The sequence below is a fragment of the Bemisia tabaci genome, chromosome 8 (genome assembly GCF_918797505.1).
Source record: "Bemisia tabaci chromosome 8, PGI_BMITA_v3".
NCBI classification, from domain to species: domain Eukaryota; kingdom Metazoa; phylum Arthropoda; class Insecta; order Hemiptera; family Aleyrodidae; genus Bemisia; species Bemisia tabaci.
In genome coordinates this window covers 821034-837533 of record NC_092800.1, presented here as the reverse complement: position 1 = coordinate 837533, position 16500 = coordinate 821034, and the positions used below count along the sequence as shown (strand labels likewise).

The following is a 16500-nucleotide window of genomic DNA, read 5'->3' as shown; positions in this document are numbered from 1 at the left end:
TTCTCTCCTCTCCCTTTCTGTTTCTTAAAAAAATACAGATAGGTAGACCAGAAACCTGGATAGAAACTTGGATTTAGATGTACATTTGCTCTGTTTTTTTTGGCCTGAAATAGATTTCATATTCCTTTCGTTAAATATTTTATCACATTTATAGAAATCGCAATACTGCATCTCTTTAATAAGTGCCTAATTCCCGAGTTTACAAATATGCACGCATTTTTTCGGATTTTTGTATTATTTCCTGAATATTGTTTTCTTTACTTCCTTTTGTATCTGTAATCAAGATTTTTTTATCATACATGAGGCAAAATATTGATGGTCAAAGTGCAAAACAACATATCTCCATTGCAGTGTTTCAAAATTTCTGAACCTGTTTTATTTTTTTATAGAGAAACAAGCCATTTGTATACGTTGAAATTTATACATAACATTCTGCTAAGAAAGGAGAAACATCCAAAAATCTTTCAATTAATTACACCGACTAGTTTTCCAAAGAAAAGATAAAGTATGGCAGGTAGACTGCAGCGTCGCAAACGGAGCTATGTGGTTTCGCACTTCAGTCATGAGTATGAAGGAGAACACGCAATGAGGCCTCATTCAAAACTGAGGTGGGCAATTTTTATGGTTTGTTAAAACTAGAATTTCTGGATCAAATCCGAGCTCTTGCAGTGAGGTGTAAATTTTGTGCCTGACTTCAGCTGGAAGATCTTTGTCTCTGCCCATCACCCAGATCAAATCTGAAACAAGAGAGTAGACAGCCATAAGAAAAAATAGATCATTGAATTTCCAAACGATTCAACTCAAATTCTCACATAGCCCTCTTGAAGCACCACTACAAATGGATCGCATTCAGCAAAAAGGAACCAGCACGATTACAGTGTTGAAAAAATGGTTGATTCTTCTCAATTATCTAAAAATCTTTCAGAATCGCTAATATACTTTGCATCCCAGCAAAAAATTGTCAATTTTAAAGGAAAATAATTGTGTAAATTTTAATACTGCAAATATATTGAGTATTTTTACAAAGAAAGAAGAAGTTGCACGATTTTGAAAACACTGTAATTGCGGTTCTCATCGATATACTGCGATGCTAAGTAAAAACACCGTATGAGCCATCAGGCGTTGCCAAATTTCCACTCAGAAAATATTTATTTTTGAAGGAAGTTATGAATATTTTTCCTTGAAATTTTCAGCTTTTTAAGATCAAACTACGAACGAAATCCTCTGCAAAATCGGAGGAGAAACATTCCCAAATTTTCTTGGAAATGTGTGATTTGTAGAAGGAAATTTGGCAACAGCCGATGGCTCTTACGGCGTTCTTTCTTCGCATGGCAAGTATACCCCTCCTAAGACGGTCACGTCCTTCTTCAATTTAGATAGGTCACAGTGCAACGAAAATATTGAAATTAAATTGCAATTTGATTTCAATAGAATTGTAATTTTTTTACCATGAAATTGCAATATTTTCACATCATTTAGTGGATTTATGCAGATTTTAAACAATCAACAAAATGAGCTCCGTGTGTCAGAAAGATAGGCAATATGCAATGTATTGAAAAATTGCAACTTATTTCAATTTTATCGTAATAAGTTTCAAAAAACGAGGCCCCTTCAAATAGGAGCAAGGCAACATACACAACACTCAGTGAAATTGCAATATTGTTACAATGTAATTGCTACTTATTGCAATCTGTGCCACTTGAGATCTGGCAATGGGAATGGGTCGGTGCTCACCTGCATGGAAAAAGCCGAGGTCTGAGCAGGACCAGAGAATTGCATACTGCTCGTAGTCTGTGTCGAGTATGGAATATTCGCCGGCGCCGGGCAACATCCTGGAAATTGATGACGGAAGCAGGGAGTCCACTCTCTAATGTAATCGGGCCGGATTTGCAAGCTGAGGCGCAGCTGTTCCTATGTGTATGCTCGGATTCCGAGTTCTGCTCAAAAAAAAAAAAAAAAAAAAAAAAAAAAAAAAAAAAAAAAAAAAATACATTAATGGAGAATTTGCTCGCAAATTTATTCCTTCATCTGAAAGTGCCTAAAGAGCTGATTTCATAGTATTTTTTATATTTTTTTTTTCTTATATGGGATATAGTATAAAAATAGATTTAGAAGTGAGAAAGTGCACCGCCTAGTGACGTCATCTGACGGCATTTCCCATTTAAACATAATGTATTTTAGCAGATTAGATCATTTTGTCCTATCTTCTCCAATAATTGTTCAATTCATGAACCAAGCAGGGTATCCTCGTGCATAGTTCACTCAGCAGTTTCAACTTAAACAAGACATTCATCAAATTTCAGACACCTGCAAATTCTCTATTTTGAGAACAAATTGAATGCAACGATGCGAGTGACATACTTTGGTATCGCGAAGTGGAAAAAAATTAATAGGCACTGGTTTTTTTCAATGCCTAGGTCGTCAGGTGCGACTTTCGGCCAAATTATCATAAGTGCCATGCGACGTTTGAAAATTTCCGCCACCATTTTATTTTTTTAAAAGGAAATTGTTCAACAAAGCTGTCCGAAAATGTCACCTAATTTTCTTTGTGCTGCCGACAAAATTCAGTGAAATTTTCCAACAGATTCAATCGATAATTTCTCTGTAAAAAAATAGAATGGCGCCGAAAATTTTGAAGCGTCGTATGGCGCTTGTGATACCTGGACCGGTAGGTGACGAGGTTAAGACACAACTATTCGTGTTCTCAGGATGCCCGTGTTGCATACACAAAAATTGCAGGCGCTTCGGTTTCCGTAGCAGTGGCGACGCGTGAATGATCGATTATCGATATTTCTCCATTTGAGGCTATGGTAAAGTCGATTATTAAGGTGCTCCCAAGTAGCATTTTTCAACGTAAAAATTGATATAATGTATCAATTTATAGGTATAAAGTTGTAAAAAATATTGCAATAATATAGCTATAAAGTAGCAATTCTCAGTCAACATTTGGACGATTTTTCCCGATTTCGCCAGGTCAGATCGATGAAAAAAATCTATATTTAATAGCAATGTCATTGCTATTTGTGGCGGTGCCAAATGGTTTTAGGAAAATTGAGGAATTTATCAGTCTACCCTAATTTTTACAACGTTGCAGAATCCATTCGAAAATCCGATCTTGCCGGAATTGACAGGAAATTCATGATTCAATCATCCAGCACCCTTTAAATTCTTCTGTCCGAGGCGGGATTAGAACGCGCAACCTTCGGATTACTGCCCCACGCCGCCTTTACCGTTTGAACTAGCCAGGCTACCCGTCGGGTGCCTCACTTTTCACACATTATATAGCTCCGACATGAAACGAAACCCTTACCGGCGCATTTGCATGAAATAAAAAATTCAAAGAATTAAAAGTAGCAAAAACAGAAACGAAATAAAAGGAGGAAAGAAAGGCATGAAAGAAGTAAAATTAAATTTCCCAGAACTTGGTAAAAAGCATAGACGATATTTATTTTGATTGACTGGAAATTCAAACCTTTTAAAAAAGCATTGAAATTTTTAAAGTTTCAGATTTATCGAGTTTGAGCTATTTCGAGAAGACTGAATTGAGGAAAAATGGTTGTTTCATCAAATTGTTGCGATACATTCCTGCATTCATGCTAGAGATTTGAAAACAAGTTACGGAAAGGAACACGCGGGATTTTTTCATCATACTTAATAGCAAGATTATTGCGATAATTTTTGCGCCTTGCAATTAGCAGATTGGCAACAGGTGACACAACCAATAATCGGAATTTATTGCTACATCATAGCAACAATATAGCAATAATTTCCGCGCCTTCAAATGAGGGAGTAGGCAATACGCATGGCAAATATAATATAGCAACATTCCTACGATTTTATGTCCATCTATAGGTATCCTTGCTACTTGGGGCGCTGCGAACCCTCTGTTTAGAGATCCTTTTCCATAGGTTTGCATGACAGATCAATCGATACATCGCAAAACACGCCACGCCACTGTTCCGTATAGGCATAACATACTGCGCTTGTTAGTTCTTGAGGGTTTTCCACGCTGCATTCATATTCGTATTTACCATGAATTGTGTTTGGCAAAGTTTCATGATATATCAAGTACATATTTTATTCTGAATCGTTGTAATTGTTTGAAGATGTCAAGCTTTTCGAAAAAAAGGAACTTATTCTTTCTGCAAACTCGCAGAGTGCTGAAAAAAAATGTTATTTTCAGCTAGTTAATGCATACTTTATACCTTCCTCGGAAATCGTTTTCACATTTTGAAAAAAAAATCGCTGAAAAATCAGGCACATAAAGGAGCTTTCTTTTGGATTTCTTGAAAATCCAACAAGCAACGAGTTCCGTGCGCCCGCATGTGCCAGCATCGCCTGCTGTGGCGGAAACTCAAACAATGGAGAATTTGCACTCGAAAATTTTATTGCTTCATCTGAGAGTGCCTAATGAGCTGAGTTCGCAGTATCTTTCATGATTTTTTTCTGACATGAGAAATTGTAGAAAAATTGAGTTAGAAGTGAGATAATTTGCTGCCTTGTGACGTCATCTGGCGACATTTTCCATTTAAACACATGTATTTTAGCAGATTAGGTTATTTTGTCATATTTTCTCCAATAAATGTCCAATTTAGAAACCAAGTATATCCTCGCGCGTAGTTTTCCTAGAAGTATCATTTTAAACATGAAAGTCACCAAATTTCAGACACCTGCAAATTCTCTATTATTGAGAACTTGTCGTCATTTTTCATTAGGCAGTCTTAATGAACGATTGCAGGAAATAATTTCAAGATAAAGCGTCAGATAGTTTTCTTTTGAAAAAACAAAACCATGAGCAAAGATTTGCAACCTTGCCAGGGCCGGATTTACCTACTTGCCGCCCGTGGGCCGCTTGTATTTTGCCGCCCCCTTTTCATTCGTTTTGAAACATCAATAAAAACCATCGAGTCAGCGTGCCGGAGGGAAAGGGGTGCATAAGATGCGTTTACTTGTGTTGGACATATTTTTTGATTTTTTTGCGAAAGCCCTGTCAACACTACTAGCTAAATTTCACGGAACTTTGCGCGAAAGTTAAGTTCCGTAAACCTATCTCTATCTGGGCGAGGCCTTCCTTTTATGAGAAATGGACGAAAAAATTATTAAAGAACAAACATAAATGTGGTTTAATAATTTTAACTTCCGCCGCCGCCTCGCCGCGCCGCGCTGACCGCCTTGTGTTTGGCGCAATGCGTGAAGTATTCATGCAGTCTTGTAGGCGCTGTGCGTTCCACGCCGACCGCTGCTGGCTGCACTGTGTCTGGCGCAATGTGTGAAGTATTCATGCAGTCTTGTAGGCGCTAATATGTGTTACATGCCGACCGTCGCGTTGCGCCGAGGGCTTCTCCTTTTCATCTCAAGTCCTCGTCATCATTGCTCTCTGCGCCGTTCCAGGCCAAATTGCGTGTTTGGTTTCTCCCTTAACTCGACTAATTAAAGGTGCTGTCTCTTGTATCACTGAAAGACGGCAAAATTAGAAATTACTATACTCTCAGGAAATGAGAGATTTTGTCGCCTTTTCTCCTCTGTATATTTTTTTTTTCGGAATCCGATTTTTTTTATACCTACATTTAAAAAAATTGCAAAATTTGCCGCCCATTAATTTGCCGCCATGGGCTGCGGCCCATGTGGCCACCTTCTAAATCCGGCCCTGAGCCTCGCAGGGGCACAGGTGGTGATTGTTATGAATTTTTGTAGGTACTGCCACTAACGATTTTTATAATATCGTTTATTTAAGAAAGTCAGCGTGGTAAAGAAAAAGTGACTTACAATCGGCTGACTGTTTTGATGAGCACTCGGAGATTCCCATCCGGTTTTGAGGTGAAATTGAATACCACCAATACCACCTCCATTAATATTATGGGCGAATTTTTTTCATTTAAGTCCATTGTTAACTGATCTGTAAATAAATTAACAATTCTTTTAATGATAATAAATTATATTTATAAGATCATTATATAGGATTTTCATATTTTACATTGCTACTCACAGAATTTCTAAGAAATCAGCTATAATCATTAGAAATTTTAATTCAAAGAACGTTAACACCTCTGTAATACTTATCATCCCAATAATATTAACTTCAATCGACCCAGATTTTCTGATTATTTAAATCTAAATAGTTTATGAAAACATTAATATGTGAAATTAAAAATAACTTTAATGAGTTTTTGGATTATTAAAAGTGTTATTTTAATAATATATTTAGTTAGTATTTAGTTATTAGCATGGACGTAACTTCAAACACGTAAAAGAAGCGTTCGACTTCGTACCAGACACCTTTGAACTGTTAACAAAGAATAAATCCACAATGTTAGAGTCACGCACCTATAGATCGCAATGTTTCAAATTACCTAACGGAGACAAAAATAAATATTTTATCACGAGCGGTGGCGGATCCAGCAATTTGGCTACACCGGATTCCCAATATTTAAACCTATGTTAAATAATCGATTCTTGTCGGGGCACTTGGCCCCTTCAAGAATCGATACATTTCCACAAGGGTTAAATGGAGAAATACAGTGTTGCCAGTTTGCTGGATCCGCCAATGATCACGAAAAACCTGGCAACTTCAAACGAGGGGCGTGCAGGACAAGGCGCATACGTCCAGTTTTTGCTATTTCAAGAAATACGTGTTTGAAAATTTAAAATTAGATAGAGGCCTTAAGGCGGAAAGGATAAGTTTAAACCAATTTCTCATGCTTTAAACTTGGATATTAGCTGCGAATTGTTCACAGAAATTACTTCCAAGCAAGTTTTAGTCGAGTTCATGAATATCCCAATGGGTCACTACTTAAACCATGAACGAATTTTGACTTACGAATATAGTTTTCTGAAGGAAAATGACACGTAAGAACACGATGCGCACATTAAAAACGCGAACAAGTAACTCAATTACCGAGAAATGCGCAGTTCAAATCGCTCAACTTATACGCAAATTTAAAACGCCCCGGTTTCGCGCCGCACCGAATGATGTAATCCTGTACCAATCAGAGGCAAGCACGGGTTTCCACGACGTCCGTCAAATGTCTATCTACTCTTCGTATATGAGAACAACAGTAAATTCGAAATTATATATTTTGAATTCAAGACTCGAATCTCATTCATATGTTAGCTGTAATAAACAAGCAACAATTCCACGTTGAAATACGTTTTATTTTAACAAACATCAGATGAAAATGAGAGAAGATTGCGATATGACAACCGCAGTACATCAACCGCGTCAGTTTTCCGCCATTCGGGTGCGTTTGAAATGTCTTGCAATTTTTAAATTTTTCCAAAGCGGGTTTCTCCGCGATTTTGGCTCCATGAAAATGCGGAAAAATCACCACGTTATCTCCTCACATATTAGTTTCAGAATATTCAATAAAATAAACAAGGTTTAGTGACCTATTTTTTCAAAAACTGCACTTATGCGCCTTGTCCTCCAAGCCCCTCAAATGTTCATACGGCGCACAGTGGATCGAGTCAATTAGAGAGGTCGGACATGACTTTATTTATATTTATTTCGCCAAACTTAAAGGGATGCTATTTGAAGTACTTAAAGTGATTCGTCGAGCTCAAGTGACGTGGTCGAACTGGCGTGCGATTAATCGCATCGAAATTAGGTCAAAAATCTCGGCAGATTTTAAATTTTTAGCAAGAAAAAGGACGAAGGCCATGGGCGTAGCTAGGGGGGTCCTGGGGGGCCTGCCCCCCCCAGAAATCTTGTGCCCCCCCCCCCCCAGAAAAACGGGATCCACCATTCCTCACCCCCCCCCGCTCTCTTCACCACGAGAGGTGGTCCCATGGCCCCCCCAGAGAAATTTCCTAGCTACGCCCCTGACGAAGGCCCCGGTGCATGAGTCTAAAGAATCATTCTAAACCCAAAAATCGGTAAAATTCAGAGAGATGAAAGCAGAATAATAGTGTTTGAAAAAAACCTCGCATTCAATACAGAAATTGATAGCTGAATCGAGTACGAGGTTTTTTCTGCCGAGATTTTTTACCTAATCGATGCGATAAATCGCATGCCAGTTCGACCACGTCACTTGAGCTTGACGAATCACCTTAATGCATATTCTGTAAAAAATTCGAGTCAGTTAAGGTGATTCCTCCCGGAGTTCGATTTGCAAATTTCCGATAAGAGATCGCGCTAGAGTCGGTTTTACCGCGAAATTTGAAATGAGAGTCATGTCCCGAGTTTTCCCAAAAATTTGGAAAATGATGGAAGAATTTCGAAATTCTAACATACAAACGCTGTAGCTGTGTATATGAACTGAATGTATGTCAAATATCGTAGCAAAAATCCTACAAATAAAGTCAAACGAAACTGAACGGCGGGTGAACTCATGAGCGGCCTCAGGAGATGACGAGTGTTTCAAGCAATTTATTCAAAATCGGCATAAAAATTCTGTTTAACCAAAAAGAAAAAAAAATGACAATTTTTCTGGACCAAAAGTTTTTCCGGACGGTTTCCACTTCCGGGGAGATTTTCTGAGGCCATATTCGGGGTTTTCAGCCTGGATTTTCATGAGAATCGATGTATCACACATGCGGAAAATAGTTTAAATTTCCTGAGAGCCTAGCCTTGGAAAGAACTTCCCTAGAAGTGGAAACCGCCCGGAAAAGCTTTTGACCCAGCAAAATTGGACCTTATTCCAGAATAGGGGGGGATCTCAGAGATAAGTGAGGGTCAAATTCGAGTTCAACGTGTCTTAATACATTAGAAGAGGAAACCTGAAGAAGATCTCGAAAAATTTCTGAAACCCCTTATCAAACAGAAAAATCGTCGCAAAAATACCAAAATACTTCGTTTTCCGAGGAAAATCGACTTTTCCGGGGAAATAGTGCACGATAGGAAATATTTGAGATCATACTTGGACTAGGAAGGATCAAACTACATAAGGATCAATGTATCACAGATCGGGGAAATTTTGAAAATGTATTTTCAATACGCTTTTGAGTCCGAGAAAGCTTTCAAACAATTTAGGCTTGGAGAAATTGGCTTCAACGGAAATCTGTAGGGTGGTGGATAAAACCAAGGTCATATTCGGATTCAGGACCTGAAAATATATAGGTAAGAATCACTCCACTGTGGTTTCAGGAAAATTCATAAAAGTAAATTACACGCCTGACAAATGTGCGTCAAAGCTCACTTTCCCGGGAAAAAGTCTCTTTTCCGGAAAACTGAGAGGTATTATTGAAAACTAAAGGCCATTTTCAGATTCAACGGCTCAAAATACATCGGAATCGTTCCATCCCGTACCTGAGAAAAATTTTACCTACATATTCTCAAGGGGGTATAGCAGTCGCAAAAACACCAAAAATGGCTGTACATCCAGGTAGAATCGGCTTTTCCGGAATTTTGAAAGGTGGTGGAAAAAAACGGAGGTCATATTCGGATTTAGGACTCCAAAAACCACATCCTTTACCTTTATCCACCTTATTTCGTCCGGGAGACATTATTTTTGTCATTTTTTTTTTTTTTTTTGTTTTGTTTTTCGTTGAACACTGAACAGTGTATTTGGGATTAAAAAAAACTTCACAGTTCACCCTCCATCTTGCAGAGAAACTCAATAATTGCCAAGGTCTCTGGAGACCTTTCCAGTCGTCCAAAGGGGGGGGGGGGCAAATCTGAAGTTCAACACGAAGAAAAAAAATAGAAAGTTTTCATTTCCTTCCGCGTTTTTGTCCGTTTTCGCCCCGATGATTTTTTAGAAAAGGGGATGCGGGGAGCAAAGGCCCCTTGAAGGGCCGTGGTGTGTTCTTTCTACGCCTTGAACTAGAACGTTACCGCTAAAAAGGGGGGGGAGATACCTTCTCCCTCGAAAATTTTCCCCGGTAAAAATGTTCCATAAAATATTAATGGTTAATAATTAATTATTATTATTATAATTGCATTGTACATAGTTCGATTACCGATTATAGATCATTCGATTATTTAAATAATTGAGCATGCCAACGATAGATGTAGTGGACAAAGGGAAAATGAAGCAATCCTGTTGGTGGAAGCGCGCAGGTGGTTGCGATGGACAAAAAAGACAAGTAACGAACGGGAACTTACGTGGGACCTTATAGTTAGTCCATCATATTCCTCCTTAGTCTATAGCAGTCATCCGTTTCAACCAATGGGATCGCTTCATTTTCCCTATGTCTCGTTATCTATCGCTTTGTCTACCAATTTAAATAATCACTCTGTAGGTAGAGCTATCCAATTACCTTACGGTTCAGGTTTGATAGCCGCCAATTCCAAGTTTTTGGTAATACGTAAAGACAAACTTAAGCGGGCTGATTATTGAAATTGATAAACAAAGCTATAAACAAAGAAGACAACGGGAAAATGAGGCGTCTATATGAGTGGAAGCGGGTGGTTACAATGGACAAATGAAGTGAGTAATAGACTAATCAACAGCAATTCACGAGGGATCGTATAGTCAGTTCATCCTTTTCTCCCTTGGTCTACAACTATCACCCATTTCAACCAATGGGATCGCTCTTTTTTCCCTATGTCTTCTTTGTTTATTGTTTAGTCTATCTATTTCAATAATCAGCCCGCTGATCTGCGAAGTTACTAATTTATATTACCAATGCAACTTGTTAAGGTAGCTTTGTTACTCGCATAGATTCACGCATGCCCACCTATGCGTGCGTGGTAGAATTAGTGTCATTATGTACATCTCTGGAGACTTAAACGCCGGGAGTAAGAAAGTAAGCGACGATTTCAAAATTGCGATGATTACTTCAGACTAAAATTGATGACTTTAAGCCAAAAAATGTGTGGCGATTTTTGGAAATTGTTAAGAATTTACAGCTCATAGTAACGTTTCATTAAAATACTTCATGGGAATGAAATATTTTTACTGTTTGACAGTCATTCAAAAGTTCAATTGTTTTCCGAGATTTTTGATGACGATTCCTTTTTAAGAAAGATACCTACCAATTTTTGATAATTTTGAAGGTGCCAAGATAGCACTCCAAGCCAATTCTGCCATCTTGGAGTTTTAAAATTCAAAACTTTGACTGAAAATTCGACATCTACGTGAAAAACATCCACTGCCACCAAGTCTCACAAAAATAAATCGAACAAGCTCCGAGATAGCATTTTAGGCCGCATCCAGTATAATGGATTATTAAATTATGAAAATTTGAGTTGGAATTCAAGGTTTCCGTCAAAAAATGCCACCTTGTACCGAGTTTCAAGAAACGTCCTGGAGTGTATTGACGGCGGCAATCGTGATCTTCTGCCATCAAGTCGAGGCGAAACTCTTGAAGGCGCTCTGAGCAACTATATCACCTCGGAAGTATTGCACAGTATCAGACGAAATTGAAGGCGCACTAACGTAGGCAAATTGACTGGTAGCGTTTATCGTACGATATGCGACTCCTGATCGATCAATTTTTTTGAAACTCAATACCACGTGGTATTTTTTGACGGAAAACCTGAATTTCAACTCAGATTTTCATTATTCAAAAATTCAAGTTAGTGAATGTGGTCTAAGATGCTATCTCGGCACCTGTTTGATTCCTTTTTGTGAGCCTTGGCGGCAATGGATGTTTTTCACATAGAGGTCGAATTTTCATACAAAATTTTAAAATTTAAAAATCCCAGATGGCGTATGTGGTCTAGAATACTATTTTGGTGCCTTCGAAATTATCCGACTTTTCGATAGAGGTTTTAAAAATTCCTTTTTAAGTTCAGTTTCAAATCGATGTACTCTCAGCTAACTTATACCTCGATATCGGCTCGCTCTTCAACCGTTATGAAATGAATCTGTTTGTTTTGTTTGTTTGTTTGTTTTTTTTAATTATTCGTGTATTTCTTTTTTTTTTCCATTTCCAACAGGAGTCGCATATCGTAAGATCTGTAGGACTCTACGGATGCCAGTGAATTTACATACGTTAGTGCGCCTTCAATTCCGTCTGATACTGTGCAATACTTCCGAGGTGATTTAGTTGCTCAGAGCGCCTTCAAGAGTATCGACTTGATTTGATGGCAGAAGATCACAATTGCCGCCAAACTTACACTCCAGGATGTGCGCAGTTAGACATTCTCTCATCACCATCGCCGACGACGATGATATGAAAAACACCCATACCTCAAATTGCGACGTTGCAACTTTTCCACTGTCTATTTTGACCGAGTAAAAGAACATGAACACTTTAAAATCTGCCGTGATTTTTCCGAGATGTGGCAAAATACATTGTTTGAATGTGCTGCTATCGAGCTGATAATAACAGTAATTGTCACTTAGTACGTTACAGTGCCTTGTTACCTTTTCGGGCCCATTTACGTCCAGAGTTATAACATTTCGGGTCTGTTTTTGTTTGTTCGAGGATTCCTACCTACCACTTCTTATTCTCCTGTTTAATTTAAGCATGAATTTTAGACATTAGACTGAAATGAAACATTCAAATTCAACAGTCATTGTTATTATCAGCTCGCTAGCAGCACATTCAAATAATGTTTTTTGTCATACCTCGGAAAAATTACGCAGATTTTAAGTGCTCCTCTTCTACCCGTTCAAAATAGGCATAGTGAAAAAGTTGCAAATTGAGGTATGAATGTACTTCATCTCTCCGTCGATGATGAGAAAATGTGTAAATCCACACGTTCTTGGGTGTAATGTCGGCGGCAGTCGTGATCTTCTGCCATCACGTCGAGGCGAAACGCTTGAAGGCGCTCTGAGCAACTATTCCACATCGGAAGTATTGCACAGTATCAGACGAAATTGAAGGCGCACTAACGTTGGCAAATTGACTGGTAGCGTTTATCGCACGATCTGTGACTCCTGTTCGCTCGATTTCTTTAAAACTCGGTGCCAGGTGGCATTTGTTGACGGAAAACCTGACTTTCAACTCAAATTTTCATTATTCAAAAATTCAAGATGGTGCATGTGATCTAAAATGCTATCTCGGCACATGTTTGGTTCATTTTTGTGAGACTTGGTGGTAATGGATATTTTTCGCGTAGAGGTTGAATTTTCATTCAAAATTTTATAGTTTAAAAATCCAAGATGGCGTATGTGGTCTAGAAATCTAACTTTGTGCCTTCGAAATTATCCGACTTTGCAATAGAGGTGGGTGAGTTCAAATAAGCGTCTAATCTGGTGTCCCTAGCTGTTTTAATCGTCATAATCTGAGAAACATGGGCAGATCAAATTTTTTTTCTCATTTTCTAGACTATTGTTGACTATTACATGCTATTTCCCACTTTATTTGGACTGAAATAAAAATTTAGAAGAACTTTGAATGTGCAAATTGCCTCCATTTGTCCCAATTTTGCGTGTCCCCTGTGCCTGGTTCTTGACTTTAAATCGATGTTGCAGCACAACTAGAGTGATTATTTAAGAAAACTTTATCGGAGATGATGGGTAATGCTTTTGAATTTGAGAAAAAAAATATGTCAATTTCTTTTTTGCTCCACCAATAACTTTTTCACGCGCTAGAATCATTGTCCCGAACTCCCGAGCAACAGTCAGCAACAGTCAGGAGAGACATGGCAACGATGTAATAAGCTCTAAATGATTGCCGTAACGTTGAGGTTTTTCCAAAAACGACTTTTTTTGTTTTGATTGAATAGTTCACACGTCGCAGATGGCAAAAATTCTGAAATTCGCAAATTTTTGTGCAAGATTAACGCCATTAACGATGCCAAACAAAATGCTATACACGATAACTAAGAGGGCGTCAAGCATACACACACACACTTATATAAGCTCGTAAAATACTTTCGAAGTGTACGTTAAGGAAAATTTTCTCTTATTCCGATACCTAGGATGTGCTACTAAATATTCCGTGTAAAAAACACCAAAATTGTCTTTACTGTTAGAGATAAGCTTAAAAAACAGCTTATTCCATCCTGTCCCGTTCCATCCTGTCCCATATGTTTCCATCCTCGTCCCAGTGCAGTGTCCCAGTTTAATGGGACATAGTGGAAAACTGTTACAACTAAGACTTGCTTGTTTAAGCCCTGTAGGCGCTCTTTTCTACCGATTTGAGTGAAATTTGGTACACGGAGGTATTTTTCAATGGAGAACTCGAATTTTTAGTCGAATTTTGAAAATTCGAAAATCCAAAATGGCAGACATAACCTAAAATGCTATCGCAGCGTTTTAATCAACTGAGACTTGAAGGTTTAAGCCCTGTAGGCGCTCTTTTCGACCGATTTAATTGAAACTTGGTACACGCGGGTATTTTCAACGAGGAATTCGAATTTTTAGTCGAATTTTCAAAATTCGAAAATCCAAGATGGCGGACGTGGCCTAAAATGCTATCTCAGCACCTAATCAATCGATTTAAGCGGAACTTAGTACCCGCGGGTATTTTTGAACGGGGAACTCGAATTTTAGTCAAATTTCCAAGATTCGAAAATCTAAGATGGTGGCCGTGGCTTAAAACATTATTTCGGTGACTAATTATTAATTGATTTTAATGAAACTGGACCGGAAAACCTTTGTATAAGGAAAAGAAAGGAAATTTTAATAGGGGTGCAATAGGGTTTCTTATGTACATATCTTAGGCTACGAAATCGAAAAATTCCTGGGTTTTTTCCATTCCTGGGTTTCTCCCGGAAAATTGACTCTTCTGAAATGATAGATTTTTAAGGCAAATTCCGAACTTTCCCAGGATAAACCGCACTGATACAGGTAAATGGAGGTGTTCTTCAGAATCAGCGCCAAAAATCTACTCCGAAACCATTGGCAAATCTTCGGAAAATCAAAAAAAAATTGACCGGTATAATTGTTATGTTAATGTAAGTTCTTAAACTTTTCCTGCCTTTATCTCCGCTTCAGCGGGTACACGCCCACTCAAAGTTTTAAAATTCGGTGTTTTTGATCCATTTTGTAATGCAATATTCCAAGAAATAAAATCTTCTTCTCGTGTTAAAGAAAAACAGTGCGCATTTTGATAAACAGACGGAACTGTCTAAAAGACAAGCAGAATAAGCTCCAGATATCTTTCATGACGGATGAATTTTTTCGCAATTTTTTTGGTTCTACAAGATATGAAAGGGTTACATGTTTTCAATTATGCTTTAATTTAGTGCTAGACGATGCTTTTATGATAATTGTGTTCAATTTTCAATTAAAAGAATTATATGTCACCTCTGAGATGAAAATTTGGGAAATCAGGCAAAATTAGAGCAAATTTTGGGAAGTGATACACTTGACAGTGGAAATCCGGGTTTAAGCCCAACTATTAAGCTCGACGAGCTATATTTCCTAAGTCTACACCTAATGATAGTCAAAATAAAGTTTGGTTTGCCCAAAAATTCACAAAAAAATTTTGGGAGGAAATAGAACCTGGAATTTGACCCTTATTTGAATTCACCCACTTATCTTCACGTGAGTGACGTGAGGTCTGATCGAGAATGCCGAACAACGAGAGGAGAGGGGACTCGGAATTCTTCCGCCAAGCTGCGGCATGATAGAAAATGGTCCGGATTCAATTGCGAATATCTCGGCTTCTATACTCGCAAAAGTGAGCTAGTTTTTTGCCTTTCCCTTAGTTATGAACTTTATATCAATCTATTAAAGTTTCATCGACTTTCATCGAGAGCCGCTGACTCCATGCTCTGTGCGGGGTTCTTTACGTGCAAATCAAGATCCATCAATATAGGTCAGTCATTCCCGAAACCGAAATGAGAATCTTCTGCGCATGACGTCAGCATTACTGCCGCGAAAACCAGAATTGTCGGAAACAATGCTTTTCTTATGGGAGAGAGCGAATTTTTCGTAATGAATCATTTAACTTTCTCACTTTTAAATCCTTTGAAACTTTCTGAGTGTCGAAAAAAACGTTCAGACATCAGCGTCCAGGGTTTAAATTCAGCTGAATTTGCGTTGTTATATTTTTAAATGATTTTTGAAGTCAGCGATGTAACAAGCCATCTAGTGGTATAGATTCGCGTGTAAAAATGGCTGATGCAGAGTAAAGTGTAAAAATGAAAGAACACAAATTCGGCAAAATCGAAACCCTGAATGCTAATGTCTAAACGTTCCTTTCGACACTCAGAAAGTTTCAAAGGATTTAAAAGTAAGAAATTTATATGATTCGTTAAGAAAAAGTTGCTCTCTCCCATAAGAAAAGCATTGTTTCCGACTTTTCTGGTTTTCGCGGCAGTAATGCTGACGTCACGAGCCAATGGAAAAGGGCTTACCCCGAGCGGGGAAATCTGCGCAATGACTGACCTATATGGATGGATCTTGGTGCAAATGACCTAATCAGCGGATGAGGTAAACAATGGTAACAGCGAAAAAAGTCGCGGTCCGCGACTCGCGGGAGCGACAATTTGAACTTACCGCCATTAGTTAAAATAGGGTCTACGGCTGCAGATTTCCCGCCGATTTTACGCGAATCGTCACGTGACATTAGATCGTTCCCTTGCCGAACCGATCCGATCCGATTCGATCTTTTGCGTACAGGCAAAAAGAGCTGAAAAGAATCGGAGAAGATCGAGATTCATAGGAAGGAAATTGTGCAGGATTATGCACAGGATTGTGCAGGGTGATAAGCTCTCAG

General features: G+C 38.4%; 1 protein-coding gene across 1 annotated transcript; it reads right to left on the bottom strand.

Annotated features, from left to right (window-relative positions):
- Nucleotides 1-343: 343 nt before the first annotated feature.
- Nucleotides 344-5895, bottom strand: LOC140225232 (apolipoprotein D-like). Its single transcript, XM_072303422.1, has 3 exons — nt 5767-5895; nt 1735-1937; nt 344-737 (listed from the first exon to the last, which is right to left on the bottom strand). Exons 2-3 carry the CDS (start codon nt 1829-1831, stop codon nt 598-600), a joined length of 237 nt encoding a protein of 78 aa, XP_072159523.1. The 5' UTR covers nt 1832-1937; nt 5767-5895; the 3' UTR covers nt 344-597.
- Between the last annotated feature and the right edge of the window lie 10605 nt (nt 5896-16500).